The sequence below is a fragment of the Odontomachus brunneus genome, unplaced genomic scaffold (assembly GCF_010583005.1).
Source record: "Odontomachus brunneus isolate Ranch 3 - 2012 unplaced genomic scaffold, Obru_v1 Obru_scaffold_158, whole genome shotgun sequence".
In the NCBI taxonomy this organism is placed as follows: Eukaryota; Metazoa; Arthropoda; class Insecta; order Hymenoptera; family Formicidae; genus Odontomachus; species Odontomachus brunneus.
The window spans coordinates 205535-222554 of NW_022639608.1; the positions used below are offsets into that span (position 1 = coordinate 205535).

Below are 17020 nucleotides of genomic sequence, written 5' to 3' on the forward strand. Positions count from 1 at the left end.
CTGAAGGCAAGAGCGAGATGGATAGAGGGATGTGTATTTTTTTAGAAAGAAGAAGGGTTAAGGCGACAGAGAAAGAGAAAAGGAGTCTAGCAGTGGAGGTTGCCAGAACGCGCGGGGCGATCCTTCGTCGACGGAAAAGACGAGCAGACGATAGTAAAGGTGGGAGAGAGGGGAAAGATCGGTATGGGCTAGAGCGTTGGCAGTTTATAAGGGTCCCCGGTATTGTGGATACGTATTATCATGCTAAATATAACATGTTAACTACTTCGCATAATACCACGATCCTCTCGATTCCTCCCGGCACGGCCGATCGGCGAATCGCGTTTCTCCGTCACGCGCGTCGAAGATTTTATTGCCGAATTCGGCAGATGCAGCAACGATGCACAGTTACATGAGTAGAGACGAGCGGAAGTGTAGTAGTGGCGGTTCTCTTCGTCAATTCCGTTCGTCGGAAAGGCGTGGAGAGAGAAAGAGAGAGAAAGAGAAAGAGAGAGAGAGAGAGAGAGAGAGAGAGAGAGAGAGAGAAATGAAAGAGTTGCTTGTCTCTTATGTCTCTTACGTTCCAGCGTACCTGGCAATTTAATTATCGTTTTGACAAACACGCATCTTCCGAGTTGGGTCTAAGTGATCCTAATTGTGTCTAATTACAAAGGTATCGAGAATATTGCGAAATGTAAACTTCTACACAACGCTCACGAGATCTTTCGATTCATCTTTAATTTCTTTCTTGAGCCTTTATCTGTTATCTTGTTAAAATTTATAGAACCAAAAATATTTACAGTGCGGCATTAACGTCTCGATATCGTTGTAGTCGGAGAATTTGTCAATCCTTTTATTATGTTATTAATATTACATTCGTAAATTTTTAACATCTCACTAGTAGAATTAGCATTTGGGGAGTTCGCGCTGTATACAATTGTCTAATCTCGTATCTAATATTCGACAGAGGCTACTATCATCGTTAGAATACTAAAGAAGATCGAATTCCGTCAGACACGTGGGAGCAGGGTCCTCCTACGCTGCTCCTCGCGTTGCTTCGCGAAGAATTCGATCCCGAGATTGGTTGGGCGATGTAACGACGCACCGTCAAAAAAAGGGCCCGGGCGATGGGTGCCGTGAAAGGCAATCGGTGACAGCGCGAATGGGTCGCGTATATCGAGCTCGTTTATACATAGCGCGGATTCGACACGCGTTCTTCGGCAAGATCGCGGGAGCACGGTGATGCCCGTTAAAGGAGCCATATAACTGAAGGTCAATTCTCCACGGACTGTTGAAGGGGTGTGATGGGCCAGAAGCTGCTGGTGCAAGAGGCGCCTGGCTCTGGTTCCGGCTCGACGAATCGCATGGAAGGCGGCGAAGGCGCCGGAGGAGGGGAGCTTCACCACTTCCTCCATCAGTACAACCAGCAGTCCCACAGTCCCGGCCAGAGCCTGCAGGGTGGCCTTCCGCTTCCGCTGAGCCCGCAGTCCCTGCGACACGACGGTGCCTCGAGCGCCGGCATCGCCGGGGTCAAGAGGGAACCAGAGGACCTCAGCTCGTCGCGCGGCGGCCAGCAATCCAGCAAACGGCACAAACAGGCGCAGCCGGACAGTCCGACACCGCCGGGGATGTACCATCATCATCATCAACAGCTACAGGTGAGATCCACTCCTCGTAATCGACGGTGTCGATTTGATCTTTATCTCATCACGTCCTCTCAACGTGTATTTTCCCCTGTGACACGAATTTCCGTGTGAATTCTCGAGTACATACGAGTTCATTCGAAGTGGCAATCCGCCGCGCCACACTCATATCCCGCGCTATCTCATATCCCACGATCGTCGAGTGCGGTAAACATAGAAAAAGAAGAAAAGAAACGTTTACAACGCCAATTTTCGAGTGTCTTCACAAACACCGCGCGGTATCTGCCGGCGCGAAATTGCTTAAAGGCTCGCGATTTCCGTGCGGACGTGCGCGCTCATCGCCGAAACATTGTGTCACGTATAACCGAGAGCAATAAGCGCACACCGCAAAATAACACGCGATCCTTTCTCGTCATTGCCAGCCCCGGCAGAAAATAACATCGCTGAAATTCGCACTCGGCGAACGCATCCCTGGCGGCGGGCGTTCGCGCGTGGCGGCGGAGTCCAGTCGGGAGATTGCTCAATTGCGTGCGCTTTGCGCGGGTCGAATCGTCGCGCGATTTCTCCGCAAAAAGAGCACGTGTAAATGCGCGCGGGAAAGATCCGCTCGATGTACGCCGATAACGACACGTGCGTCAGTCGAGAGAAAGAAAGAAAGAGAGAGAGAGAGAGAAAAAGAGCCAACCGCAATGTACCTGTCCGCAGGTGCAGCAATACGGCAGTCCCTACGACCCCTACTCATCCTGCAGCCCGCGGTTGCAGTCGGCCGCGTACACCTCCACGTCGGCGACCGGGACAGCGAATGCGGCGAACCAAGGCGGCCTCCATCAGGAGGCGACGACGGTCTACGTCGCAGGCGACACTCTACCGCCGCTCGCATCGTCGAGCGCGCCCTCGTTGTCTACCACGACCGCTTCGTACACGAGGTACGAGGTTGTGCCGAGCTCATACGCTACGACACACGCGATACGCTCGTCATCGAGCAGCAGCAAAGTGCTGACCGTTGATCTTCCCAGCCCCGACTCCGGTATAGGCGCCGACGCGGTCACACCCAGGCAGGACCATCATCCGCCCACGGCGCTTCATCAGGTGAGTGCTGATCGCGCGATTCATTTTCCCCCTGCTCGATACGTGAAAGTTTCATTTGTGCGTGACTTTCGGACGCGTTTTTGGACACGCGAAACGTATTCACAATCGATGTGCTCCAGCTCGAGAAATGAGCTGGACATAATTATCGTCAAGTCTCGCAAAAGATATCGAGAGTCGAATTTAATACGGTTAATACGGGATGTTCTGGCAGCGCAATCGCGACGAGAATTCGTGGGAGAATCCGTTGGTGTCTCGGCGACACGAGTAATTGAAGTAAATTCGATTACTGCAGATGTGGAACCTGAGAGGGACGACCGGGGCGAAACGAGCCGATAATCCTCGCGTGTTACAGCATATCGTTCCGTCACGTTGCGCAAAAGAGCAGCGCCCGAACGTAACGCTATGTCGCGCAAAGTCGTTTCGACGAGCACGCGGTCGTAAGAGGCCCTCGCGCGTCTATATAAATTGCAATCAGCAGGCGACGTCAGACAGCGAGGCGATAGGAACAGGATCGCGGCTATCACGTCAGACCGCTAGATCGGAGTGATCGCGAGTATGATCGCGCGCGAAGAATTATGAGGAGAGACGCGCAGAGAAATGTTTACCGTGCGGAGACGCCCGCTACCGTGATACGCGGCAAGCACGACGTCATTAATCGTCCAGGAAAGAGTGCATTCATAGCGCGATGGTGCAGCGCGTGGCGAGGAGAGGCGCGGAAACGATCGAGGAGCCTCGGGTATAAAACGCGACCTGTACGTAACCGCAGCTCAATCATGGACCTGGATGCCGCGCGCGCGTCACGGTAAACGGCATCATCCGCAGCTTGGGCGAGGCGCTATCGTTTTCAATTTGATCGCCCGTACAAATGATTTCGCCCACGGCGTCGTAACAGCGACGCGCTACAATTAATAACGCGGCGCGGTATCGTAAATATCGTTCGTTAACGCCCGGCTCTCGTCGCTCTCGCCGCTCAAAGGACACTTTCGCGCGTCCAATGTGCATGGGGTATTAACCGTTATCCTGTTTCGAGTGCGTCGGGAGCGATATTGGCTTGTTGCCGCGCATTGCTGTCGTTTTTGATGCGATTTGTCAAGCGAGTGCTTTCGCCCACGAACGACGACGACGACGACGACGACGACGACGGTCTCGTCGAGACTCGGAGCCAGACTCTCTGGGCGCGATTAATTTTCTTATGGTCTCGCACGCAGGCCGCGTATAGTATAACGCGCGTAAGTCGCTCTAACACCGACACATCAAATGCGTGCACGACGACGGGATACCGTCGCTTCTCCCGTGGCGATTTGTCGAATCTTTCGCGCCGCCGTTACAGTTAGACCGGCGCGATAAATTCGGACGCTAATGCCGCATATCGCGACGTGTAACGCACTCAAAGGGGGAGTGATTATGGTATCGTGGATACCACGAGCGGAGCGGAGCGAGCGCGCAAAATTCAGCAGGGGAAAAACGCGAACCCGTTCCTCCGGTCCGCGCTTGCGATACTCGTCTGCGTTTTTTACAGCTAATGGTTCTGAGAGACATTCTTTAATATACCCTCGTCGGCATAGCGATCCTGTTATCGGGCTACTTTTACGTTTAAACGCCGACAAATGGAGATGTTAATAGTCACAGCGGACTTGGTTTACATAATAAAATACGTGCTCGAGCGTCGACGCGTAATGGGTCGGCTCTTGCGTAATAAGAACGACCGAGTGTTAATTTCTTACATTCATTATGAATACTCTTATGATCGTGCGCGGAATACCTTCGCCGGAGAAGAAGTCCGCCTTCAAGTTCTGTGTCAGAAGCGTTTGCCTCTTCCTTGTTTGCGTGAGTCTAAGCGGCTCATTTTGAAAGACTAAGTGACCATATCGCGCTGAGTCTCGTATCGGAGCAGTTCTCATTATGACACGGACAATTCGTCACGTAGCCGTTGGATATCGTCCACTTCCGGAAGCATTAATCGTGCAACGGTCGCGCGCGTGCGTTACACGCGCGAGAGTAAGTCATTAGCATTGCACACAGTCGGCATTACGAATTAGAAAGCACGCGTCCGTTCTGCTCCGCTTGCACCGGAGAGGAGCTGGAATCAAGTCCGAAGACTCGCGCGGGTGCCTATCGAGCGAACATATCAAACGTATAATTGCACCACTGAAAACTGATATCCACTCGCCTGTGATCTCGGTACGTTCACATTATGGACGCAATTAAATTGCTAATATTCCGAACGGCTAATGTTAGGTTTTCCTGTCGGCACTCTTTTGTCAAAATTTTTTGTAATTTTGCCTCAATTTCTTCATCTAAATTCTCTTCGAATTTTGTGGAATGAAATTTTATTCAAAAAGTAGAGCGACCACCAAGTTACTTGAATTCGATTTTTTATTCATTTTCACTGTCGCTTCGAGTGAAAATACTGCCACTTTTCATCTCATTTTGAATGAGACTTGACTCTAAGAAATTTAGAGAGTGAATTATCTCGTCTGGTCGCGCTTTCTATCGATAGTTTCCGCGATGTTTAGGCGCGACGCAGTTCTAAATCGTTGATTATGAATGCGCGACGTGAGAGTGACAAGAGAAAAAAACGATGTCGTTAAACTGCTCGTAAAGTTCGTTGCGCATTACGAGAGTAGCGAGTCTCGTTGCGAACGAAGTGCGCGCTTCATTCTATGCATTCCTGCGATATCGTGTGCGTGGAACATGTATCATATTCTAACCAGACACGGATTTTTAGCCGATAGTCGTTTTAGAGGGTTTTTCAGCTCTCTTGCTCGGATATTAAATATTTATCTTCGTGCCCTCTCCCCGCCCTCCTCTCTCACTTATCTGCTGTACAAGACAGTTTTGCGCGCTCATGTCGGCGATCACCGCGGCTCGGATTTCTCGCGAAACGTTGACTCGATTACAGGCGTCGGAGTGACGTCTCAATTAGAGCGGTCGTGTAGCGCGACGACGAAACACGATAAGTAAATAAATCATTCCGGCGAATCGCACGAGCCGCGCGCGATCGCACTCGCGTAGTGAAAGCATAAAGATATCGAAGCCTCTCGGAGTTAATTGCAAAAGCGCTCAAAGTCGCGAATGAGAAAAAATGAGTGTGACGCAGATAATCGGCCGATCGAGTGTTCTCGTTGAGAGAAGAGGTTTTAGATACCAGGACATTAACAATTAAAAGATGACACGCGACTTTCGTACTAATTATATCTCGTGCGTTTAATGCTCGAAGCGTTCGGAGAATTCCAAAAGAACGAAACAGCTCCTTGCAAGGACGTAGATTCACTGGCTCGAGAACTATGCAGGAAAAAAGTCGCCGTGCTTATTTAATTTTTTTTTCTCCGTCGGAATGACACGGGGAGAGTTGAGGCAACGAGCTGCGGTAACCGCGTTGTATTGAAAAATAACTGCAGGCGACGCGTAATCGCATGAAGACATATGAGGGAATAGGTCGTTTGGCAAGCCGCTTATTAACAGCCACGGTTGGAAGCGCGTGCGGGTTGTGCGGTTAATTTTACGAGACCACAAAGCTCCTATTCTCTCTTCTTCTTCCTCTTCTGCTTTCGCAGGCTCCGCCACGGCACACATACGTGCGAGCAAAAACGTACTCGGTTGCGTGCGGTCGCAGACATCAATGAAAATGTATATCGCCGCGAGTGAAAGGTCGAAAATCTTTTCGCGAGTTTCCCGAGCGTTGAGCCACTAAGCTTTGTTTACGATGCGGGTATCATCGATGAGCAGACGAGAAAAAGATTCTAGCAGACGCTGTAGTCGGAATAGTCACGTGAAGTCGCGTGCTCCAGCACGATTAATCATCTATCGGTGATCCTCTTAATCACGCGTCCCATAATTTATCGAACGATATATTCGAAAGATTAAAGAATAAAATGCATTGATATGCAGAGTAGAACGCGAACGGATATTGAATCGCGACAGTCGTCGCGAGGTGCCCGCGAAAGAAACAGAATCGGCAAATGATTACATCGTTATTAGTTTTTTAAACACTAATTGCATCGTAATCAGTGAGTATTTGAATCAGCGTGAGATCGAATGCGTCTTCGCGTACGTGCGTACACGCGAGCGCCTTTTATATCTGCGGCGAGCCGGCGGCCGGAAAAGAGAGACAACTATCACTTCGTCTTCTCGGTACGCAGCACGCATGTCCCCCAACGAGTTGCTCAAAAATCAAAATTGCCATGCACTATCATTATGTACCGTGCAACTTTCTCGGCGAAAGAAATTCGTTGAAATGTTACCGGTTGATAATTCAGCGTTACGCGACCCATCACGAATACGACGGCACAGTCTCTTATTGGGCACGTGAGTTTGACGATGTGAAAAGTAAATTTTAAATATCAGGAGGAATGTTGAAACACTTGTGCGAAAAACTAGCTCGACTGAGATTATATAACGAGCAAGTACGCACCGCATTTTAGTCAGAATTATCAATAATTCTAATTTTTGCTTGCTCTGGCTTGACGCCGCGTCTTTCGTGAATTCGTTTTCTACGTTCCATCCCATTTCACTTATTTAGTTTCAGAGAAACAGCTGCAGACTTTCACGAAGGATGCGGAAGCCAGACTAAACATCCTTTTAATTATATCGAAAATGCATGTCGGATCGCGTTCTATCGCGTATGTTCATCGCTCGGACAGTTAATCCGGAATACGGAACTCTAAAATATCAGAATACTAGTCAGCTCTTCCCGCCATGCGCGTTGCGAGATACGATCGGTTGTGTTTTGCCTATCGTTGAATTCAATCATTAAACAACATCTTATTTTCTAGTCCTCGTTCGATTACACGGAACTATGCCCCGGCGGGACGACAGCCGGAGCGGCGGTGGTCCTCGAGAGCGGCGCCGTGATACACCACCAACCCCTGCAGCTACAGCTGCAACAGAGCCACGCGCAAGCACAGGTGCAACGAAGCGGTCTCGTGTCCGCAGGTGCGACGAATCCAAATCCGAATCCGAACCCGCCGAGGTCGCGGCCTTGGCACGATTTTGGCAGGCAAAACGACGCCGACAAGATACAGATACCGAAAATGTAAGTAATCCTAACAGCTGGACGAATCCCTTCTAGAAAAAAAATGCTCGATTATGCAAAATACTTCCTCATTTTGTCGACTCCAAGATACTTAACGCAAATTTTAGGGATAACAAGAACTCTGGGGTAAAATCGTATAACGCCGCTAAAATTTACACGATTAAAGGCTCGCGATTCTCTCGTGGTGTAATGACGCGTGCATTGCGATAATAATTTACGATAGCTATAATAAACGCGCGTTCTAATACAATGCGCAAACCAGTGCTCAAGTTATAGCCGGTCGGCCGGGTAGACGTATTAGAAGATAGATCTGCACCGCGATTGATAGATAGATCTGCCTTATTACATAGAAGGAACGGCACAGAAGCGGTAAAAGTTAATAACTCGTGCCGCCCAGGGCGAATAGTCGCGAGCTCTCGCAACACGCGAGTGTCTCTGATCGCGTGTGACATGCGAAAATCGCGTTTTTGATCTTTGATTACGATATTCGCACAACCGACATATTAATTGTGGCAATCGGCGCTTTCGATTAAAATATGTTCCGCTAATAATTGATTCGCGCAATTATTGTGATTACGAACGATGAAGTGGACGGAGTTTGAAGTATACTCGCGTGTACGTATGTGGCCGTACTATTTACTTCCCGTGTCAACGCTCTTGGGTTCCTTCTGAGAACGATGTCCCTGCAAATGGACTCGTGACGTTGCCACTTCTATTTCGCGAAACTAATATCCCCGCGCTAGACTTATGTTACAAGAAGTACTTCCTGTACCCCTCGGTCTCTCGCGTTCCCTTCATTTCCTCCGTGTTTCTTCACATCCTCCCGTGGTCTTCATTGAGCCCTCCGTCTCTCTTCCTCGCATCCATCCTCCCCGGCGATCGCTTCATCCGCCTTTTGTAATTTGTTACTCACATTATTAGACCGAGCGTGCGATCGGCAGCGCTGAAAATCTCTCTCGCTCGGCTCCGCGCGCGAACCCACCAGCACGGAATGAACAATGATGTTAAAGTTATTAAGTCGCGGCCGGCTCTTCTCCGTCCGGTCAGGAGCGGACAAGCGCCTGGGGATCGGGCCGGGCTGAAAAATCACGCGCGCGTCCACCGACTCGTCGCGTGAAATCAAAATGTCAGGAAGGGTGGCCTCCTCTCCCTTTCTCACACCTGGACTCTTGAGACCGTTCTTTTTCGCGTACGTCTACGGTGAGAACGGCGGCAAAGACAGACGGACGGGAAGGAAGACAGAGAGAACGAGAGAGAAAAGAAGAGAGGACTCTCGAGACGGTAGTCGCGCGTAACCCACACGGGGAGTTGTAACAAGGTATACACCAGGTAGGCGGCGGCTGTGCAACGGGAGCGAGCAGCAGAGGCGCACAGGAGGGCGTTCACCCGCCACGGTCAGTTATCGCCTCGCTCGCCACGCACACCGTCGCCGCCGTCGCCCTCTCCGGCTCTCCCGGCTGACGAAAGAAAAGGGAAAAAGGAAAGGGTAGACGGGGGGAGAAAAGAAAAAGAAGGGAAAACGAAGTATACGGGTATCACGGCGCGAATACGAAAGCGTCGGCCTGCAACGCGCGCGCCGAGATAAAGATAATAGGGCGTTCTCTCGCGGCGACGCGATAATATCGCGCGGAAAGTTCGCCGACGGTAGCAGACCGAGCGACCGGCCACGGGACGGAACGGCGGCGCGATTAGCGATTTTCCTCGATCGCGGCGACCGATCGTTTTGCTCCCGTTTCTCCGCCGCGCGTCTTGCGCGTCGTTTTGCGTCCCTGCGTTATGTTGCCGTCTCTTTCTCCCCCGGCCTCGGGTTATGGGCGTTTATTTTTCATGAGGTATCGGCCGCCTGCCTGTCTGCCTAGCTTTAGCCGGAGCCGAGGCGGAGATAAGCTCGATTAGAAGCGCGATTTTCCCTGGGCGAGGTGGTTGATGCGAGTCCCGATATATTCGTCGGCGTCGTTCTTTTTTTCACTTAGGCTCCCGCGCCGCGTTCTCAGCTTTCCCGGATTCCAGGCATCACGAGTCTTTCGTTATCCCATGCGATTACTCGAATATTCAAATTTGACGCTTCTTCCTGCGACGAGGGCGTTCCGATCAATAAACTTTTCCCCGCGATTTGTTCTGGGCGAAGAGGTTCACTTTCCTTCCAGTTTTCCCGGCACACGATCCCTTCGTTATTGCGTTCGCGATTAGCCACTTAAATATTCATACTCAATCATCCTTACGTTTCTCTCCTACGAAAATTATTCTAATTAATAAACCTTCTTTCGTTGTAGTGGGTAGTCACTTATTTTCCATGCGAATAACCATGAAGTGTGATTGTCTTCATTTTGAGCTGAGACTGTGTTTATGTTGGTGGAAAATCAATCGGTAATTATACAGTAATTACAATAGCACATTAATAGGCTGATCGAGCATTTATTTGCGAGCTCGTAATCGTTTGAATCGAATGTAAACGCGCCTCCTTGATCGCAAATGCGAAAAGCAACGACCGTTGCATAATGAGCGAGAATGCAGCAGCGTTGAAATATGCACGTTTTTGTGCGCACACGTACACAAGCGTGGAGTCGCGCGGCCATGGTTAATCCACGTTTCATTTGGGGAACCTTGTCTGTCGCCTCTTAGTTACTCGACCTACGGATTTAAGTACCACCTGGAGTCGCCAATCAGCACGTCGCAGCGACGCGAGGACGACAGAATAACGTACATCAACAAGGGCCAATTCTACGGGATCACGTTGGACTACGTGCCCGATCCTGACAAGCCACTCCTCAAGGCAGGACAGACAGTCAAGGTAAGAACAAAAAGGATAATTATACCGTTTGCATAACGGTATTAGTAGGATGAGGCGGACACACTATGTGTTCGAAGGACGGACGTTTATACCTTGAAGATCGCGCGCGAATCCGGTAATGGATTTAAGTTCGCGCGACGAGCTTTAATCGCCATGGAACTTGCAATATCGCGGATACCATCGCAACGCGGGATATAACTTTAAAGAAGCACGACCCACTCGTGCGTTCGCTCGCAGATAAAAAGATCCGTATCTCCCACGCTACGCTCTCCGTAAATTAATTTCGCATTCGTACCGTCCGTCGCGATTCACCATCTCCACAGTGCGGTCGTCTCTCGCGTCCTCATGGGCCGCCGTCTCGAGTTTCGCGGTGTCGTTCTTCCCCCGTTCTCTTTTTCTCTCTCACTCTCTATCTCCCTCCCTCTCTCCCTCTCTCTCTCTCTCTTCTTGCCGCGTGACTTTCAGAGCGGCAAAATTCACGGAGATGACGGGTACGACGGGAAAGACGCGCGATGCGCGTGTCGAAAGAAGGAGTTGGACGGGATCGTTTGTTCTCGCGGCTCTAATTGGCAGCCGCAACGCGCGCGCACCGTTAGCAATCTCCATTCTGATAAAGGTGGCGATTCTTTTTCCGCCGTCCGCGCGACGAGTTACGACTTCCTCGTTAATTGCTAATCGAGCGTCGGGGCGTGTGGCGATTCGAACGGTATATTCGCGTCTCTCGCGGCCGAGCCTCGGGGAGATTGGGCTCGCGTAAGTAAGTGTAACCGCGTAACGCGAGCCTCTTATTCACGGGTCTCTCTCTCTTTCTTTCTCTCTATCCCTCTCTGTCTCTCCTTCCCCATCGCGCGCCCATATTTCCTCCGGTACGTCGTGTAGTTCTTCGCCCATTCACCCGAATCACGAAAAATTCTTCCTCCGTCTCGGCGCTCGCTCGCTCGCTCGCTCGCTTGCCGCGAGCGGCGAAACGCGTACATACGCCCGCGTGTGCCCGCTCGAGCGTGCGTCTGTCGCGGCCGATGTGCGTCTCTGTATCGCTGTACAGCGGATCGGCGGCGATATCGCCGATCTAGCCGAACGGAAGCGCAAAAGTCAACTTTGTAGGCGCGGGAACGCACGCCGGATCGAGTCTCGGCTGCGCGAGACCTCAGCGCGAAACTTCGACTCGAATGTAGCCGGTGTCTGTCATTCTGTCTCCGTCGGAGGATTGCCGTAGCTAGTGGATCGGAATAATCCGCGAATGACGACAAAATAATTAATTATCCGTTACCCTGTCATGTAACTAATGGGAATCTGTTTGCTTTTGCGCAGAGTGTGGTAATGTTGATGTTTCGCGAGGAGAAGAGCCCGGACGACGAGATCAAAGCTTGGCAGTTCTGGCATGGTAGACAACACTCCGTCAAGCAACGAATTCTCGATGCTGGTAAGATAATAAGGATCTAACCGCGCTTGAACAGATAATAGCAAGACTTTCGATTCACTATTCGAACAATGCACATAGATAATAATTCTCAATATACACGATCAGTTAAATGTCTGTTTCTCATTTTTTTTTTTTTTTTTTTTTTTTTTAAGCAGCTTAATAATGGATAACGACGACGTAAGTAAGGTTATACCAAGACTGTACGTGGGTCTGCTATTACAATATATAATAATAATAACTACATTTCAATTCGCTTTATACGAACAATGCCCGTAGACAGCAATTCTAAGAAAAAAAGCACGATCCATTAAGTTTCTATATCTTTCATATATTTATTGTTCCTTTTTTCGTTCTATTTGCTTAATGTGTATCTGGAGGAACGACGGTAGAAGATCGTATCACGACCGTACGTGATCCGTTATTTTAATATTCTATCTAAACCGAGTGATACCGGGTAACACCGGGTGACGTTAGCTACTTCATATTCCCCTGCATGATCCGCGAGTTTAGAGTCACGTCCGTTGTTACAGACACAAAGAACAGCGTCGGCCTAACAGGCTGCATAGAGGAAGTCGCGCACAATGCGATTGCCGTTTACTGGAACCCACACGAAACGTCGGCGAAGGTAGGTATGAACGCCGGAAATGTCGATTCACGTTACCTCCTCGGCGATACGCCACCCCACCTCTGAATATATCCCGTCTATCACCGCGTGATCTCGCGCAAATCGTATCGCACACGCGCGCGCGCTCGATCGTACCATTTAGCGAGTACGTTTGATAAAGCAATTCCCGCACGTCGCCGCACGTACCTGTCCGATTTCTGCGCAGATAAACGTGGCGGTGCAGTGTCTCAGCACCGATTTCTCGAGTCAGAAGGGCGTGAAAGGTCTACCGCTGCATATTCAGATCGACACGTATGAGGAACCGCCACCCCACACGCACACTTACACGCCGCCTTCCCATCGCGGCTACTGTCAAATTAAGGTCTTCTGCGATAAGGTAACCGCCGTCGTTCATTACCATACGTTTATCTCTTTCTCTGTATCTCTCTCTTTCCTTTTATTTCTTTTTTTATCTTACGGTCGCGTTTCTGTTATAAATAACGCGATCGCTTCCTGGTCGCAATGCGATCGTTGAAATTAAGTTGAGAGATGACGTTGCTCGCCAGGGAGCGGAGAGGAAGACTCGCGACGAGGAGAGACGCGCGGCCAAGAGGAAGATGTCGGCGACCGGCAGAAAAAAGCTCGACGAGCTTTATCACTCCGTCACGGAGCGCAGCGAGTTTTACTCCATGGTCGATCTGCACAAACCGCCGGTGCTGTTCTCGCCGCCAGCCGAGCACGCCATCGACAAGGTAATCATCCACTTTTTTCATACATAACTCGAAGCGCGCAAGAGTGTCGCCGTAAGAGTCCGCCAGGTTCTCACGGAAGCGTAGATCAGAAGCGTGATTAAAGGCCAGTTAATTAATTAAACAGCAACATATGTTAAGCTCAGTAATCATATGAAAAAAAGGATTTCCTCATCACGAGGGATATTACGTGTAGGATGAATTTTTCTTCTTTAATGTCTCATTGACTTGCATAACGCATCGTAAAGAGTCTCCCGTCAATTAACGAGTTTTTTATCTTCAAACAAAGCGTCGTCCAAGTATCTGAGCATGCATTAACTAACTAATCGGCAAAAAAATCGAGCAGCATTCACAATCCTCTGCTTTCACCTCCGCCAAAACTCTGCACTAACTGCAACTCTCGCATCGCGCAAAGTAATGACGTGGACTTTTCTTTCAAGACAGACTGCCTTTCGAATTTTGCGTTAATCAAATGAAACAGTAGCATTCCACTTTTTAATATTATCACTTTATCTTATAATAATTCGCGAAATTATAATTGCTATGCTTGCAATGATTAACAGTAACATCTCATATTAGTACTTTAATGCAGAAACGCAATTGCCATTTGCAAATCTTTCCTCTTGCTATCCTTCACATTTCTAGATACGCGTGTGTCGTTTTCTGGTACTTTATATCTTTTTTGCACATTAACTTAAAACAAGTATATTTGATGTTGCATAGTAGCTTTTTATTTTCCAACGCAAAATTCGAAAGCATCACGGTTCCACTTGTCGTCGCGACTGGAGCGAGAAATAAATCTTGTTCTTCTTCCACGACAGTTCTCGACGATGGAGTTGTCGGGCTTCTACGGTGGTGGCGGCGGCGGGGGCGGTGGTGACACCGACACCTCGTCCCTCAGTAACGGTGAAAGTGGAGGATTGAAGGCGGGGGGTAGCAGCCCCTATCCGGCATGCGGCAGACCCAGCTTGCCGGCCCTCAAGTTCCACAACCACTTTCCGCCCGACAATCTCAGTAGTCTACACGACAAGAAGGACTCGTTGCTGATGCAGGTGCAGGAACTGCAGGGCTCGGTGCTGCAGGGGGTACAACAGGCCGGTCTCACGGGCACGGTGGTGTCCAGCGTTGGCAATCGACTGCATTTACAACAGCAGCCTCAACACTTGCGCCCTGCTGACGCCGAAGAACGCGTAATGCTATACGTACGTCAGGAGTCGGAGGATGTCTATACACCACTGCATGTCACACCGCCGACAGTTCAAGGACTGCTCAATGCTGTAAGAAACACCCTAAGGATCTCTTTTGTACCGCCAACACGCGATAGACACCCGCGTTCGCGTTCGTGACCGCGCACACGTAGTCGCTTTTGGTCTTTGAGGATGCAACTGCAAGATTCGCGGGATGCACCCTTGCGCCTGCATCGCTCTCGGAGATATCCTTGAGAGGATGTTCAGAGTTGAACGGAACCGAGGAGACAGCTCCGTTGTCGCGATGCGACGTCGTGAGCTATCGACGCCCGCGGTGCGTAGAAAATCATTGATGTTTACTGGGAATCGTATGATAATGTAACTAACTCCGGAGCAAGGAATATAAATATCGCAGATACTCGCAGATTTACGAACTGCGAGTGCGCCAGGAGGGATTATATACTTTCGACAACTGTGTGTCTCAACAAAACGTTAACACTTGTCGCACCGGCTATAAGTATAGCAAATAAAATAACATCCCGTAACGAACTCGTTCGTATGCCGCGCAGAAATGGAAATGGAAAATGGAAATTTTCTCGTCGCAATTTCCATACCGCGACCGATAACTATACGCGTGTGCCGCGCAGCGGTGGCTATAACTTTTTCATGCAAAACGCAACCGTGGGCGTTAATGGGTTAATCCGCGATTACGTAGTCGCTCGTAAAGCCCGGCGAGGCTTGCTCTAGAAACAGAACACGACCGACGATGATAATAATACAACATACAACGCGCCTATCATCATCGATCGATACGCTTCCTGTAGCCGCTAACTGCAGGTAAACACATCCACGCTTAATGAAGTCACGCCGGAAGGTAACTAACTGTCCGTTTCGATTTCAATCGGCGCCGGTACGGTCTCTCTCGCTTATTGAATCGCATTCGATTCGACGATGAATCCCGCGCGGAAGTGACGCTAGAGGGATGTTATGCTCTTAGCAAACATATTTATTTACATACATACATATACATATATATATTAATATATATATATATATATATATATATATATATATATATATATATATATATATATATATATATATATATATATGTATGTATGTATGTATGTATGTATGTATAGAGTCTCATGAGAGTACATTACCCATGCATGTGAAAGCATACTGCGCCATTATTAATATCCGTTCGCACTGGTTCACTCGCTAATTAATATTAATGCGCATGCATCACTGTCCACTGTCCAAGATCCTCATTAATATAATATCGAAGTGCAAGACGTACGATCATTACCCCTCCCTTCGTGGGTGTGTGTGAGATTGTCGACGACTTATCAAACGTTGACATAAGAGCGCGTTACACCGATCAAAACCGGCGGAAGAAAAAAGTGGAAAGAAACACCTTCTTTCTCTTTCTTTCTCCTTTTCAACCTATCTTTCTCTCTTAACAATCTATTTTCTCTTCTCCATCGCGCATCTTCTCCTTCCGCGAACAAATCTCCCGTTCCTCTCTTGATTGCGCTAATCGATTTTTGTCTCGATCGCGACGACGGCTGTACGTCATGAATATTCTTTTGTTTGTTAATTATTTTTGCTATTATATCTTCTACTTATCTTGTCTATTTGTATGTCTCTGTATTTATTTTCTCTTCTTCTCGTTTCTTTTTCTCTGTCTCTCTTTCTTTGTCTTTCTCTCTGTCATTCCTCGCGGTGAATTGCGTCTACCTACCTACGCGCGTCTCGCAGTACTTTCTCGTACGCAAGAGTGAAACGAACGACGGTCCGCAAACCACTATCAAAATTCTAATGTTCTACTTTTTTCTATTTTACAGATTGAGTCAAAGTACAAAATTGCATCCTCGAGTATTAATAACCTCTATCGCAAAAACACAAAGGGGTAAGTTTAGTAGAGTGTCATCTTTACTTGCATGCACGCCTACGTAGTGCATGCCATAACGGTGACATTGCCTGACTCTCTCCGCCTGGTTTGGTAGTCTCTCTCTCTCTCTTTCACTCTTTCCCTCTCGCCTATGATCGTGCCTCTTTTAATTGTATTTCGGATACGTTTCTCCGCGCGATATACGTCCGAATGTGTCATCGCGTATGCTGTCATTAAAATCACTCTCTATCTCAATCACCAACCTTAACGCGCATGTTGTTTGTCACCGCACGTTGACCGCATATCTCGTCCGATTAATCCACTAATCCTTTACACTTCTCGTCTTCTGCCTTCTGTCATGAGCATTCGTGCACTCGCTTACCTGCCTCGCATAATGTCGCATCACGCGTCCCGCATGGCTGTTGTGTGATTCTTTGTTTTGCCCGTTTACCTTATACGATGGTTACGCACGGCGGATTCCTCTCGACCGTTTTCCTCGAACAGTTACTCTTCGTTTATTCGATATATCTCACGTCGTAAAATCGAGTCTCTCTTTCTCTCACTCTCTCTCTTTCTCTCTCTCTCTCTCTCTCTCTCTGTCTCTTTCTCTCTAGCTACGCGCAGCG

General features: G+C 49.0%; 1 protein-coding gene across 12 annotated transcripts in view; it reads left to right on the forward strand.

Moving 5' to 3' along the window:
* Nucleotides 1-17020, forward strand: part of LOC116850882 (protein grainyhead) — a 172874-nt gene that overhangs the window by 149028 nt on the left and 6826 nt on the right. For 9 of the 12 annotated variants that reach the window (XM_032829690.1, XM_032829692.1, XM_032829691.1 and 6 more), the window contains 10 exons: nt 1277-1637; nt 2328-2711; nt 7487-7746; nt 10369-10537; nt 11849-11960; nt 12491-12585; nt 12791-12961; nt 13131-13316; nt 14135-14590; nt 16348-16412. In XM_032829690.1, coding sequence (XP_032685581.1) covers nt 1277-1637; nt 2328-2711; nt 7487-7746; nt 10369-10537; nt 11849-11960; nt 12491-12585; nt 12791-12961; nt 13131-13316; nt 14135-14590; nt 16348-16412 — 2259 coding nt within the window. The remainder of the gene's footprint in view (nt 1-1276; nt 1638-2327; nt 2712-7486; nt 7747-10368; nt 10538-11848; nt 11961-12490; nt 12586-12790; nt 12962-13130; nt 13317-14134; nt 14591-16347; nt 16413-17020) is intronic. The other 3 variants (XM_032829698.1, XM_032829694.1, XM_032829697.1) reach the window with 2 other exon arrangements.